The sequence below is a fragment of the Scyliorhinus canicula genome, chromosome 11 (genome assembly GCF_902713615.1).
Source record: "Scyliorhinus canicula chromosome 11, sScyCan1.1, whole genome shotgun sequence".
Lineage (NCBI taxonomy): Eukaryota > Metazoa > Chordata > Chondrichthyes > Carcharhiniformes > Scyliorhinidae > Scyliorhinus > Scyliorhinus canicula.
In genome coordinates this window covers 21,468,198-21,483,497 of record NC_052156.1, presented here as the reverse complement: position 1 = coordinate 21,483,497, position 15,300 = coordinate 21,468,198, and the positions used below count along the sequence as shown (strand labels likewise).

Genomic DNA, 15,300 nt, shown 5'->3' with positions numbered 1-15,300 from the left:
TGACATACCTCAAATAAAATTGGAAAATGAGGATGTTCTTAAAAATTGGGATGAATTTTTAAGTTACCTCCCAGAGGAAAAACGAACTGACCTGAAAGAGTTATTGATATCACATGGGCAAGTTGTGGAGATAAATTGGATGTACTAAAATGGCTATACATGATGTCGATGTGGGAAATGCTGTTCCTATCAAACAACATCCATATGGACTTAATCCTTTAAAATTGGCACGGTTAACAGAGAGATTGAGAGTATGCTGAAAAATGGCATAATTGAAGTGAGTTGCAGCTAATGAAGCTCACCCATAGTGATGGTACCTAAACCAGACCGTACCCAACGGTTGGGTGTGGACTATCGAAAGGTGAATGCAGTTACAAGAACGGACTCTTATCCTATCCCACGTTTGAAGGATTGCATTGAGCAAATGGGACAATCTGCTTTTATTTTCAACTTCCAGACATGGAAAGAACATTTAAAACATCGTATGGAGTTCTTCGATCGACTTCAGGAGACGAGTTTGGTGATGAACCTAGCCGAAAGTGAATTTAGAGAAGCCCAAATCACTTTCCTTGTGAAGTTTCCGAATGCCCTCAAGACGAAGGGAAATAATGCGATTTCTCAGCATGAGTGGATTTGATCGGACCTTTGTGCAAAGGTTTTGTGGCGTGATTACTACACTGATGGACTTGCTAAAGAAACGTCAAAAATTTCAATGGACAGCGGACTTTCAACAGCATGTGACTGCCTGAAAGCTGTGATAACCGATGCTCCTGTATTGGAGAATTGCAAGGGACTCTATGATCAGATTGAACTGAAGTATCTAACTTTAAAGAGAATTGCCGAGGCGTAGAGGAACGGATGGATCGTGCATTGACTTTCTTGTTCAAAGAGACTGTCAATCGAGAAGGATTTCGGTTGGAGGAAGAAGAACGGGAAAGATGGACTTTATTATTATGCCTGTTTGCGTGTGTTGTTTTTTTTGTGAAACAAACAAGTATATTTACTGTGTACGTTTCTTAGTGGATGGTGAAAAATGAAACCATCCTGAAGTTGATGGTTTATTTTTTTTTCTTGGGCGGAGATGTCATGTGAGAGTACCTTTAAGAAATGGATGTTTAAACAATGTACCTTTAAGAAATGGAGTAGCTCATATACTGAAGTGATGTCAGAGGGTGGGGGGAGCTGCTGAGCTCACTTCTGCTTTTTGCAGTGTTTTGGTTTCAGTTTTGAGGAAAAGAGCTTGGGCCTGTCTGTGTTTTGCAGTAAGCTGGATCTGCTGTGATCTTTGCCATGAAAGACTATCTCTGAATCATTTGGTTGATTTAAACTCATAATAGTAAGGTCTTTAACTTGATGTGTTTCTGTTTAAAGATGTTAAATCTTTTGGAGGTTTGAAGGAACATTTTGACTATTTAGTGTTGTATTATTTTCAGGGTTATCTTTGAAGAAAGGGATGGTAAGTGATCCAATGTTTATTTAATAAGGTTAAGTTGAATTCATGGAATAAACATTGTTTTGTGTTTAAAAACCCACGTGTCCATAATTGTATTACCACACCTGGAGACCAAGCCGTGTGCTTCAAAAGCAACAATACATTAAAGGGAGAGGTTGGTTGAACTCCATGATACATTTTGGGGTTCTGAAAACGCCGCTCCCATAACACCTTGTACAATAAAGCTTATTTAGTTTGTTCAAAAACCATGGAATCTTGTGGCTTTAGTCTCTTTATTAGCAAGTGTCTTGAATCTCAAACTTTGTTTACTTGCTTATCGGTCCCGAACTAGGTAATACCAAATTCCTGGCCCAGGATCATAACATAAATTGGAGTCTCTTGTGAAATTTCAAATCCACCGACAGATACTGCAGAGTACTGCTACTTGCTGAGGTTAAGGCTGATTAAATTTACACAGTGAACTTTACTATACCAATTAAACTTCAGAATGGTTTTGCCAGTTGCCACAACCTTTCTGGAGTGGGGAAGATTTATCGCTGAATAATTTGCAACTAGTAACCAAGGCTATGCTAATTGCATTAGCAGAAGAGTTAGAGTTGAGAGCAGGGGCTAAGAAAGCAGATGTAATTCAGGTAATAGGTCAATATCTGGGACAGGAGGAAGGAAAAGTTAATCCAGCCAGAACTTCAGTTGAGTTGGCGAGAAGTCAGTTGCATATGAAGCAACTTGTGATAGAAAAGAAAATGAAAAATCTTGAAAAAGGAAGAAGAGAAGAATAGCAATTCAAAAGCTTGAGTTTCAAAGAAAGAAACAGACAGCATGAACTGGCTCAAGGAAAGCTTCGGTTACTGGATGAAGAGTTGGTAGTTCGGATGAGGAATCAATCACACTCTCAAGTTTTGATACAACAAAGCGATTGGATAGTGCCTAACCCTAAACTCACTGAAGACAGTGTTGAGAGATGATTTATCTTGTTTGAAAAGGTGGCCACAAAGCCAAAGTGGGTAAACATTTACTATAAATTTACTAAGTGTTTTGGCTGGCAAGGCTATGGATGTATATTCTACCCTTTTGGATGAACAATCCTCAGATTATGAGGTTGTTAAAACTGCGGTACTTAATGCTTATGAGTCTGTCCCTGTCATGATAGGGAGATATCAGGAACTTGGGTCCAGAAATGGGGTCCAAGATGTAGCAACCAATTTTAGGTTAAAATGACTACTAGCAGCAGAGTTAGAGGGATACGCCCAAAGCCTGAGTTACGTTGCCCCATTCAGAGTTAACCTCGTTAGTGAGAATACACACATGTCCCGGTTCAGCCAGGGATCCACTCAAGATCCGTTGTCATTAATGGCTAATCTTTATTATTGTCAAGTAGGCTTACATTAACACTGCAATGAAGTTACTGTGAAAATCCCCTAGTCGCCACGCTCCGGCACCTGTTCGGGTACACCCGAGGGAGAATTCAGAATGTCCAATTCACCTAACAAACATGTCATTCGGGACTTGTGGGAGGAAACCGGAGGAAGCCCACACAGACACAGGGAGAACTTACAGATTCCGCACCGACAGTGAACCAATCCAGGAATTGAACCCTGATGCTGTGAAGCAACAGTGCTAACCCCTGTGCTACCGTGCTGCCCCGAGAGGCAGATCAGTCATTAATGGTGGCTGATGTTATGATTTGTGTTCCATCTGGTTTGATTAAACAAAACGTATCAATAGGGGCCTTTAAGGGACTCAGAAACCTGCCTCCTGGTGTGAAGTCAATTTACAAGGTGACTTAATGAACAGAATTGTTGTGGTGGAAATTGTTTCCAGTTTACCTAAATGGAAGGGTCATGATTTGGTTTGAACAGAGAATTCTGAGAGATCCTTTTGAGGTGAGCGAAACAGAAATGCTGCAGGCGGGGGCAGAACGGTGGCACAGTGGTTAGCATTGCTGCCTACTGCGCTGAGGATCTGGGTTCGAATCCCGGCCCTGGGTCACTGTCCGTGAGGAGATTGCACATTCTCCCCGTGTCTGCGTGGGTTTCACCCTCACAACCCAAAGATGTGCAGGATAGGTGGATTGGCAACGTTAAATTGCCCCTTAATTGGAAAAAATTATTGGGTACTCTAAATTTATTTTATAAAAAAAAGAAATTCTGGACTGTTCCCCAAGCTCGTAATGCTAGGCAGAATGAGGTGGGGAAACAACTAACCCAGGACCAAGAAAGGTTATTCTGAGACATGCAAGAATGTCAAAGGCTGTATGAGCAATTAGGCTCTGCTAAGGATGTTTTAAGCGTATCTTCTCACACACCTTTTCCTTTGGGGAATAGTGGAAAAGGATTCCCAAGCTTTTTATCAGCCGGCTGAACTGTATTCTAAATTCTCCTTACCTGGGCGACAGGCCCTGGCGTTGGCTTGAACCCGGAGCTTGTGATCCAGAGGTAGGGACACTCCCACTGTGCCACAAGACCTCCTGCTAAGATAAAACTGATCAGCATACAGAACCAACTTTCATGCACAAAAGATGAGTCCTGAAATGTCTAATTGATAAACTGGTAGAAGCATGTTCAGCAGAGATAGATCTTCAATTAAAACTTGATGAACTTCTAGTATCAGATATCTCTACATATGGTGAAAAGCACCGTGAACATGAACAGGAATTGCTGATGATTCAGGACAGTTGGTTGAATGCAGAATTAAAAACCACGACTGATGAACTGTCGGAATTTCAGCATGAAAAGAGCCTCTTGAACTTCGATGCATTCTGGAGAATAAGAAGGATGAGCTACACAGTTTGGAAGAGCACGTTCGAACTTTAAAAGCATATAAGAAAATTAGAAGAAACGGAGTGAAGATCTAATGAGTGAATGGAGAAGTCTTCAGAAGCAGGCAGCAACCATGGAAGAAAGATTGCAAAATTAACTGAATGCCCCAGCTGAAGTTGTTGAAAGGCAATTGAAATGACCAAAACAGTTGTTGACCTGAATGAAAAGATTAACAAGCTTGGAAAAGAATTGGAAAATAAGAGAACAAACAAATATTTGGATTAATTTTTGAAAGAAGTGGCGATTTAAGATTCCATTTTCCAAACATCAACAAGAAGAATACAAAGATGTGCAAAAAGAAGGCTGTGGGACATCTCTTAGATAAGCTCGAAAATTACTTGACTACAGCGAGGAAAACTCCCTCAGTTCAGGTTTTTTCATCTGGTGTTGATCAAACAATGAAATGACAAAGTCTGTTTTTGAAGAAGTAAGTGAAGAAGATCATTTTGAAGCTGGTTTTCAAACAGACATGCATATTTTCCTTTGAAACATAGAGGACCCATTGAAGGCTTGTTTCCATCAACAGAGCAAAAGAGTAAGAAAAGTCCCATGTTCTTCTGGATTAATGTTGAGAAACCCATGATAAAGTCATTTGTAAATATTGAGTGAATAATATATGAGTATTATTGGTTTGCAGTTACGCCAGAAAAGTTGAAAACCCATGTGCAAAATAGAAATACAAACTGGTCAAACTATTGCTAAAGAAAATTTTAATGTATCTTCACTACCTTTGGTCAACCGTGTAAAGATTATGGAAAACAACATGCAATTGTTGTTGAACTCTGTCTGGCGTTTAAAGAAAGTGTGCAGGAGAAAAGACAGGTTCTGAGCTATGATAATTCTATGATGTTTAAATCATGCTAATCCTACTTGTGCTGGCTTTGGCTTTTGTTTTGTTAAGCCTTTATATCTTATATGTAAGTGGCCATTGTAACTTATGTGTAAGTGCGGAACAAAATGATATGTTTATCTGTACAATACATAATAAGCTATTTCTTAGACGTCTGTGATGTTTGGTACTTCCTGTAAAGAAACCTTTACCATGGTGCAGCTTTCTTTCTCACAGAAGTATAAGATAGATATTGTGAATTGTTTTATCTTTCTGAGTTTAAATTTAGTTATGTTTGTTTCGTTTGTTCAAAAAACATGGAATTGTGTGCCTTTATTCTTTCAGCAAGTGTCTTGAATCTCAAATTTTATCTATTTTAAACAAAAAGTTCCTGGTCCCGAACTAATTTGTACCAAAAAACCTGGGTCAGGACACTCGTATGTGGAGATTGGTGTTACACAATCTGTGTATTGTATGTGACTAACTCAGTTATTCATGTTCTTCTGTATTGACGGAAGATGATCCTTGTTTAAACAGATGAATATTGCACTGTTTCTTAACAGGGACTATTCTGGTCTAGTGCTGCTTTCCACCTGTCATCAAACCACCAAATACATTGAGGATGCCTTCATACACGCTCGGAGAAAGAAGGAAGCAATTGCCAATTACTGGTAATGGTTGAGTTATTATACAAATCTTAAAAAAGAAAAGTATAAAAGCTAAGATAGGCTAACCTGGGGTTCGTGTCACACATACTAATCTAAGGAACAACATCTGCAATAACAGTGTAATGGAAACACAGCCTTTTAACTACTCGACAATAAAATAGAGCTGCCATTTAGATACACCCAGAAATGGGCATTAGATGTTAGATTTTCTCTGCAATCGCAGCATATCAAAGCTACTTCACACAAACTTTGCTCTGTTAAGGTGCCAATGTCATAGATGTTAGTGGCTGTGCATTACTGAGCACCATGAGTAATAGGGCTAACATAAACTGGAGATCCATGAGCACAGGGCTATCACTAACTATGTTTGTGCCCCATTTTGACTTGGCAGTAGCACTCCAACCAGCAGTTTAAAACACCTGTCAAGCGTTTGGGCGATGTTTTGAAATGCACCTTGCATTTTAAAAACATTGATGTATTTTGTCTTCTTTCTTGCTTTTAGAAATCTCTGTGCTAAATTCTGCTCTCAAACTGATTTTGTGGCCAGCTGCCGGACCTGTGTCGCTGCAGATGTGCAAGTGTGGCTAAGAGATGGTGGAGGGACATGAATATGGTAGGATATGGAGGGGTGGGCAGGGGTGCCGCGAGAGTGTAGCTCGGAGGTATCACAGAAGATAAGAGAGCCCAGCAGGCAGAATAGGAGGCGATACATCAGTGGCTGGGATGCAGAATAGAAAAGGTTGTGAAACTTGTTCTGAGATGTTGAAGGAGGCGGTGAGGGAACGAACACATCCCCTTCAATTGCTTGGATTTCAACACATAATTATTTCTTAAATTTCTTAACTTCTCAACATAAGAACAATATTTCCGAAGTAATACATTGGATGTAAACTATTTTAAGAAGCCCTGAGGATGTGAGAAGGTACTGTATAATGAAGTCCTTTCATTGTTTAATTATATAAATTTACTGATCAATTTATTCTATATTACCTTGCCAAGTTTAAAGATTTGAAATGTATGGCACATGAAGGTGGTGTGAATTGCACCCTACTGCTTCAGAGTTCTGTGTGTTGGTGGATTCTCTTTTGGATTATTTATAATTATGCGTTTTCCTTTTTTAACAGCACAGTGATAGTGGGTGTCCCAGAACCTGCGGAGGGAGAAATCAGTGTTGCTTTGAAAAAACAGAATATTGGGGAGCATAATCTGGTAATTATTCTATTTAATACACCCCCTCCACTTTTTCCATCAGAATGAACATTGAGACAAGGTGGCTGGTTAGTGAGAAATATGTGGAAAATCAGAAACTAGCAACCGTGTACTGCAATGTTGTGTAATTCATGCACGGCAATACATGGGGTTCTTCTCATGAGATCTCTTTATCATGAGATCTTGCTGTTGGCTCCGCTGTAGAAGGAGATGCTGAGCCATGTCTCTAGACAAAGGGAAATGAGTGGGACATCTATCTTTCTACCTCAAAACATTCTTCCTGCTATTGATAACAGAATAAAATAATTAGAAGCAGCCTGCATGCAGTTGACTACCAATTCTCTTGCAAAAGAAATACAAGAAATATAAAAAAAGTAACATGTTCGAGTTCCTGCTGCTTTGACTGCACTTCTCTATTCTGGAAGTAATGACAGCCCCACATCCCAGTAGTCATGTAGTGACAAAAATGTAGCATAGATATACAATCACTATTCCTGCCTACATGGGTTTGTAAAACTTGCAATGATGTTGCTTCATCATATTTTATCGCAATGATAGGTGGTTCCTGTGTTTCATCCCACTCCTGGAAACTTTCAGCGGAAGGAAGTAAAGAAGGCTGTTACACGGTACAAGGTTCTGGACAATACAGAGAGCTGTGCATTGGTACAGCTTCAGCCTCTTACATGTGAGTCAGACTGACATTAGCTGTCAAAATATTCCCTATTTTATCATGGTGCATATGAGATGGGCTTGGGAGTCGTCATAGTGTGGGCAATGGGTGAGAGTGGGGAGAAACCTATCCTTGCAGGGGGATATGGGCTAGTATGTGCTCCTAGGTGGAGTGGTAACGAGCCCATACTTTACTGGAATTTTGTGTGTAGACGAAGCAGCGGTTGCTGTCTTTACCTTCCATTGATGAGCGAATTGACAGAAATGAACCTGGGCTGAAACAGGATTAAGGAAAGGGTCAGGAATATTTTAAGCAGAGCAACGTGAGTTTTGGGAGTTTATAATTTCATAATTGGGAATGGAGCAGTGCTTTGAAACCTCTGTACTGGTGATCTTCACTGCCTCAATTTCTGATGGCCACAAAGATAGAGGAGCGGAGGTCAGTTGCACAGGCCAGCAGATTGTGTCTTTCTCATTTTTGTCTCCATTACTGAAAGTTGACAAATGGCGGGGGGAAAAAATGATTTAGTTGGCTCACATCCTTAACTCTTAGCTTTGTATCGATTTAAGAAACAGTCTGAGTCCCAGAAAGTCTAAAATTAAAAAAATTGTTCAAAAATCATACATAGATCTATCCTTATTTTAGCTCCCATTTAAGTTTCAAACAGCAGTCCCAATCCCCATGACATTTTCCAACAGTGAAATATTTCTGTTTACAGGTCTGTGTATTCTGGCTTCACTTTAATTAAGCTGTTGCTATTTCCTAACTAGAGATTGACAATTTTCCAATGTTTGCATGTTCTTCTCCCCCAGCCTTTGAGAGCCAGTTGCAGGTCCACCTCACTGTCAAACTCTGTGCCGTTCTTGGTGATCATGTTCATTCTGTGAGACTGGGAAAGGTTCTTGGAGTTCCCTTCTGCCTTCCAGTGGAATCAGCAATTCCTCAAACTCAGGTAAGTCCACTGTAGAATATAATAAGGATAGGTTACTGAAGGAGGAATGGGATATTGTTTGGAATGATGCGCAGAAGGGAAGTAGGTTTTTATAGGTGGGGTACTATTAGAGGGTTAAGATGAGTGTGCATGCGTGAGAGGAATTTCAAAACTCTTATTCTTTGTTTTCAAAACCTTCCATGCCTCACTGCTCCCTATCTTTCTAATCTCCAGCCTAGATCCACGGAGATGTTAACATTCCTCTAAGTCTGGCAGCTCTGAAATTTCCTTCTCTCTTCCTGCACCCCCTTTAAAATTGTATCATTTAGTCTACATTGCAGTTTGTCGTTCTTCCTACAAAATCGTATTGCTTCACACTTCTCTGCATTAAATGTCACCTGCCATGCGACTGCTCATTTCACTAGTTTATCTATGTCCTGAAGTCTATTACTACCACCTTTATTGTTGATAAGTCTGTGACTCAAATGAGCTGTGATGATATTGCTCCATCCTCATAGGGCGACACGGTAGCACAGTGGGTAGTACTGTTGCTTCACCAGGGATCCAGGTTCGATTCCCAACTTGGGTCAGTCTGCGGTTCTGCACGTTCTCACTGTGTCTGTGTGGGTTTCCTCCAGGTGCTCCAGTTTCCTCTCACAAGCCCGAAAGACGTGCTTGTTAAGTGAATTGGACATTCTGAATTCTCCCTCCGTGTACCCGAACAAGCGCTGGAGTGTGGCGACTGGGGGCTTTTCACAGTAACCTCATTGTCATGTAATGTAAGCCTACTTGTGACACTAATAAAGATTACTATTATTATAATCATTGGTTCATGCTAACGTCATCATCTTTCCAGTCTTAAGGATCTTCCCTTATGCTCTCAGGGATACATTAGACATTTATGTCCAAATCATAACTTGAAGTTGATTAGTCTTGTGTCTGTCCCAGTATCAGTAGGTATCGTGCATTTACAGTGCAGAAGGAGGCCTTTTGGTCCATCAGGTCTGCACCGGCTCTTGAAAAGAGCATCCCACTTAAGTCCTCACCTCCACCCTATCCCTGTAAACCAGTAACCCCACCTAACCCAAGAGCAATTTAACATGGCTAATTTAACGTGGCTAATCCATGTGCTAACCTGCACATCTTTGGACTGTGGGAGGAAACCGGAGTACCCGGAGGAAACCCACACACACACATGGGGAGAACGTGCAGACTCCACACAGTGACCCAAGTGGGGAATCGAACCTGGGACCCTGGAGCTGTGAAGCAACTGTGCTAACCACTCTGCTGCCGCGCTGCCCACCAAGGTATTGGAAACCCTTGCTAACCCTTTACTTAACTCATTTAGGTATTGGATGAATCCTTGCTGCGGAAGCTGCATTTCGACCAGAAACAGATGTGGAAAATGCCACTTCACCTTCACTTACACAAACTTGTAATTCCACCGTTTGAAAGGAAGAAATCAGCGACCATGATTACGGCGGCTCCACCAGCTTACTTCCTTAGGACTCTGGAACTCTTGGGTTTAACAATGAATGAGTTTGCTGAAGAAAATATGACAAAAAAAAAACAAGGAACTGTGTTCAGCAGTAGTTCAAGCCAGTACTCTGGGTTAGAGAAGGATTATTTTTCTGTGCCATTTATTTTGCAGTAAAATCCAGCTGTAAGTGCTGGTTGGAAATCTGCAAGATCGGGCATGTTTCCTCACTTGCATGCAATGAGAGAATGGGCTTGAATGAGTGCAGATTCGATTCCAGAGAAGGTATCTGTCCCATAGAACAAGTGGAACAATTATCTGTAATAAGAATTGCTGTAGAAATTTGTGATATTTACCAAAATCTAATTTTATCCAGAAATAATCTTGGTGCGCCGTACCTTAATTCTTCTGGGTGCAGGAGAGTAAAAACAGCCAGAGTTTTGAATTTCTGATAATTGGCTAACAATTAGCCTATGCAGATGGTGGCTGAAAATATAATCGTGTGCAGTGTACCCCTCTAGCCTGCTGACACTCCATTGTCTAAGCTTTGATGGAATGACCACTTGGCTGAGACTGGGAAGAATCAACAGGTTCAGGAGGAAAGAAAAAGATTGCGGTGAAATACCAGACTGTGATGCTGGTCAGAGTGGTACACTCCAACGAGTTGTAAATCCTGCTTACTCCAGGGACAGTTGTTTCTGAGTTATTTTTGGTGTCCCTGCTGACGCAGTGGTTCAAGGCAGAAGCTGGGAGTGATTCACTTTACCCACATGCAGCCCCATATGGCCCATATCCTGGAGTCACAGCAGGATGGTTCGACGCTAGTCTCACATAAACACAAAACTTTGTAAAGCTTTGTAAAATGTCTTCTGTGTAGAAAGTGTTATTTGGCAGTGACCAAATGAAGCATCTTTATAAGGGAATCGAGCTGGCAGCTGCCTGTGCTAACAGTGCGCCAAGAATTTGATGAGGCCGTTAAAATCCGGAAGGGTTTTAATTACAGTAAATGAAGTTCGTACTGACTGAAAAGTTGCTGATCAGATGGCAAGGATTTAAGCTGATTGGCAAAAGAAGCAGAGGTGACATGAAGAAAACAATTTGCAGAGAGTGGTTAGTATTTGGAATGCATTACCTGAGAAAGTGGGGGATACAGATTCATGAAATAAATCATAACCTTTTTCACTTGGGTTGTACTTTACCAGCAGCAACCTGCCACTACGCCTGCCGTCTAGAACGGTTGCTGATTATGTCTGATTGTAAGTGCATCTACAGCGCCTAGTGATTATTGATTGCTCTTGCAAAAATCATTGTACAAGTTTCCTGAGGTTTACAATCTTTATACTCATCAACCTGGCCTTGAAAGGGAGTGGGAGGAAAACCATTGACTTACAAGCTCCTTAGCCATTGACCTGCGGCTGTTGATCTCTTGCTGATGTATGCTATGGCCCAGCACTGAACACACACTTATTGGAGCAACTTTAAGGGAACTTGTTTATAACATAAATATCACCTGCATGAGAGATTTTGAAAGCACACCAGTCAATGAAAGTGGCCTGAGTTATTAATCTGGAACAACCCCTTTAGTCACTCAGGTTGATTCATATTTGAGTAGAAGTACTATTTTTTGAAAAGTGATTTGTTGAGTTATTCTTCCACAAGAGGGCACAACTATTTCTATTTGATATGCTTTCTAGTTCTGTGAAGTTGTCAAACTTGGGCTGTTCCAAAATTATAGTTACTAAATTGACAGTATTGTGAGACATAGTAGATTTTAGTATTACCTCTGCCAGACATAAGATGAGGCAGGAATATTCTCATCAGAACTTTTTTTTTTTTTAAAAACAAAAAGTTGTTCGGTTTGCAGTTTAAAAATAGTCTGCCAGTTAATTTTGGAAAAAAGTGAAACGGTTGGTAATCCAAATGAAACATCTGTCTGTACATCAATTGATAGCAGTGTGCACCATGACCTCACGTGCTCCAATAAGGGAGCAGGGGATTCAGTGGCGTAGTGGTATTGTCACTGGACTAATAACCCAGAGTTCAAAATCACACCATAGCAGATAATTAAATTTTAATTCAATAAAATATCTGGAATTCTAATGATACCATGAAACTACTGTTGATTGTTGTTAAACCCCATCTGGTTCACGAATGCCCTTCTGCTCTGACTCCCAAACCTACAGCAGTGTGGTTTACTTTTAATGCCCTCGGGGGGGGGGGGGGGGGGGGGGGGGGCAATAAATACTGGCCCAGGCACCAACATCCACATCCCATGAATGACTTTTAAAAGTCTGCATTTTGAATTTCACCTCAGATGCTGGGCAATAGGAGAACACTAAAAAGAGGAACATGTGAGCTGAACTAAATTTCCTCTAACAAGTGAAGCAAAGCCACAGCACTGGGGTACCATAGAATTGTGGTCACCAAATCATCGCTAAAGCACGTGATGCAAGCCCACAACCTGATTAGAGTGTTTCGCTGAGCAAGACAAACCAAGAGCATTTTAAAATCAAAACCCACTGTGGCCTCCTGGTTCGAAATACACTGGTGAAAAAACATGTTCCAATGTTTCTTTTCTTTAAAAATAATAATTATTATTCAAATTTTCACAAAAAAGAAAACACCTGAACCCCCAAGTACCTGAAGCTCCTCTCCGCCCTTTTCAGCGGGAGCCATCAATCCCCCCTCCTGGTCCCACGGGTGTACCACAAACAGCTCGCTTTTCCCAAAGTTAAGCTTATACCCTGAGAAATCCCCAAATTCCCGGAGAATCCCCATTACCACCAGCATTCCCTCCACCAGGTCCGCCATATACAACAAAAGGTTGTCCGCGTAGAGCGACACTCTGTGCTCCTCCCCACCCCGGACCAGCCCCCTCCAATCCCCCGACTCCCTCAGCGCCATAGCCAGGGGTTCAATTGCCAGCTCAAAAGTAGGGGGGATAGGGGACACCCCTGCCTCGTCCCTTGATATAATCGAAAATAATCCGACCTCCTCTTATTCATGGCCACACTCGCCATCGGGGCCTCATACAACAGCCTCGCCCAACTGACAAACCCTTCCCCAAACCCAAACTTTTCCACAACCTCCCACAAGTACCCCCACTCGACCCTATCAAAGGCCTTCTCCGCATCTAGCGCCACCACTATCTCCGCCTCCCCTTCTACCGCCGGCATCATTATAACGTTCAAGAGCCTCCGTACATTAGTGTTCAGCTGCCGCCCTTTCACAAACCCCGTTTGATCCTCATGAATAACCTGCGGCACACAGTCCTCAATCCTCGTGGCTAAGATCTTTGCCAACAACTTGGCGTCCACATTCAAGAGTGAGATCGGCCTGTATGACCCACACTGCAGGGGATCTTTGTCTCGCTTAAACATCAAGGAGATCAGCGCCCGAGACATTGTCGGGGGCAAATCCACCCCCCCCCCCCCCTTGCCTCGTTAAAGGTCCTAACCAACAGGGGGCCCAGCAGGTCTGCATACGCCTTGTAAAATTCAACCGGGAACCCATCCGGCCCCGGCGCCTTCCCTGACTGCATGTTCCCTATCCCTTTGACCAGCTCCTCAAGCTCAACTGGCGCCCCCAGACCCTCCACCCGTCCCTCCTCTAGCCTCGGAAATCTCAGCCGGTCTAAAAAGCGCCCCATCCCCCCCTCCGCCGCCGGAGGTTCGGACCAATATAGTCTCATAAAAGTCCCTGAAGACCCCATTAATGTCTACCCCCCTCCGCACCACATTTCCTCCCCGATCCTTAACACCACCAACCTCCATGGCTGCATCCCGCTTACGGAGCTGGTGTGCCAGCATCCTGCTCACCTCCCCATACTCGTACACCGCACCCTGAGCCTTTCTCCATTGAGCCTCCGCCTTTCTGGTGGTCAACAAGTCGAACCCAGCCCGAAGGTTGCACCGCTCCCACAGCAATCCCTCCACTGGGGCCTCCGCGTACCTCCTGTCCACCCTCACCACCTCCCCCACCAATCTCTCCCTTTCTCTCTGCTCCCCTCTCTCCCTGTGGGCCCAAATGGAGATCAACTCTCCCTGAACCACCGCCTTCAGCGCCTCCCAGACCGTCCCCACTCGGACCTCCCCATTATCGTTGGCCTCTAGATACCTCTCGATACATCCTCGAATCCGCCCCCTCACCACCTCGTCCGCCAGCAGCCCCACCTCCAAGCGCCACAACGGGCGCTGGTCCCTCTCCTTCCCCAGCTCGAGGTCCACACAATGCGGGGCATGGTCCGAAATGGCTATCGCCGAGTACTCAGCGTCTACTACCCCTCGCAATCAGCGCCCTACTCAAAACGAAAAAAATCGATCCGGGAGTAGGTCTTATGCACATGGGAGAAGTATGAAAATTCCCTGGCCCTCGGTCTCGCAAACCTCCATGGCCCAGGCCCCCCCCCCCCCCCCCGCCGCCTCCAAATCTGGAATCCGGCCCAACATGCGCCGCATGAAACCTGCATCATCCCAATTCGGGGCTTATACATTGACCAGCACCACCCGCTCCCCTTGTAGCTTGCCGCTCACCATCATTTACCTCCCGCCGCTGTCTGCCACCACACTCGACGCCTCAAACGACACCCTCTTCCCCACCAGGATCGCCACCCTCCGGTTTTTTGTATCCAGCCCCGAATGAAACACTTGCCCCCCCCCCCCCCCCCCCCCCTTCCTCAACCGAACCTGATCCGCCACCTTCATGTGCGTCTCCTGAAGCATAGCCACATCTGCCTTCAGCCCCCTCAGGTGCGAGAACACGTGGGACCGTTTAACCGGTCCATTCAGTCCCCTCACATTCCAGGTGATCAGCCGGATCGGAGGGCCACCTGCCCCCCTCCCCTGTCGACTAGCCATCACCCTTCCGTAATCCGCCACGTGCCCGCGCCCCCTGCTCAGCCCATTCCCCACAGCGACAGACCCCCATCCCGACCCCCTCTGCACGCTCCAGCTCCTTCTTGGCCATTCCAGCAGCAACCCGGTATCTCCCCCCCCACCAAACTAGGCCCCCCCCCCTAGCTGCATAACTCCAGTCATTGTACTTCCATAAGTCAGCCGACTCCTGCTGACCCCGGCTGCTCCCGCCACCCCAATTACCCTCCCCAGTGTCACACACCTATTCCTCCAATGCAGACCCCGCCTCCTGCTTCTCCAGCGCGGGAGAAAAGCCAGCGCCCCCATTCCAAGCCCCCCCCCCGACCCAAAACGCGGGGAGACAGGCACATGACCCAACAGGGCTGCGAAC

At 43.9% G+C, this 15,300-nt stretch overlaps 1 protein-coding gene across 2 annotated transcripts in view; it reads left to right on the top strand.

Moving 5' to 3' along the window:
* The window catches only part of LOC119973901 (mitochondrial mRNA pseudouridine synthase RPUSD3-like), a 34,040-nt gene extending 21,884 nt beyond the window's left edge, over positions 1-12,156 (top strand). For both annotated transcript variants that reach the window (XM_038812500.1, XM_038812499.1), the window contains 5 exons: positions 5,665-5,772; positions 6,894-6,978; positions 7,537-7,663; positions 8,461-8,600; positions 9,928-12,156. In XM_038812500.1, the coding sequence (XP_038668428.1) occupies positions 5,665-5,772; positions 6,894-6,978; positions 7,537-7,663; positions 8,461-8,600; positions 9,928-10,233 (766 nt within the window). In that variant the 3' untranslated portion in view covers positions 10,234-12,156. The remainder of the gene's footprint in view (positions 1-5,664; positions 5,773-6,893; positions 6,979-7,536; positions 7,664-8,460; positions 8,601-9,927) is intronic.
* The last annotated feature ends 3,144 nt before the right edge of the window (positions 12,157-15,300 follow it).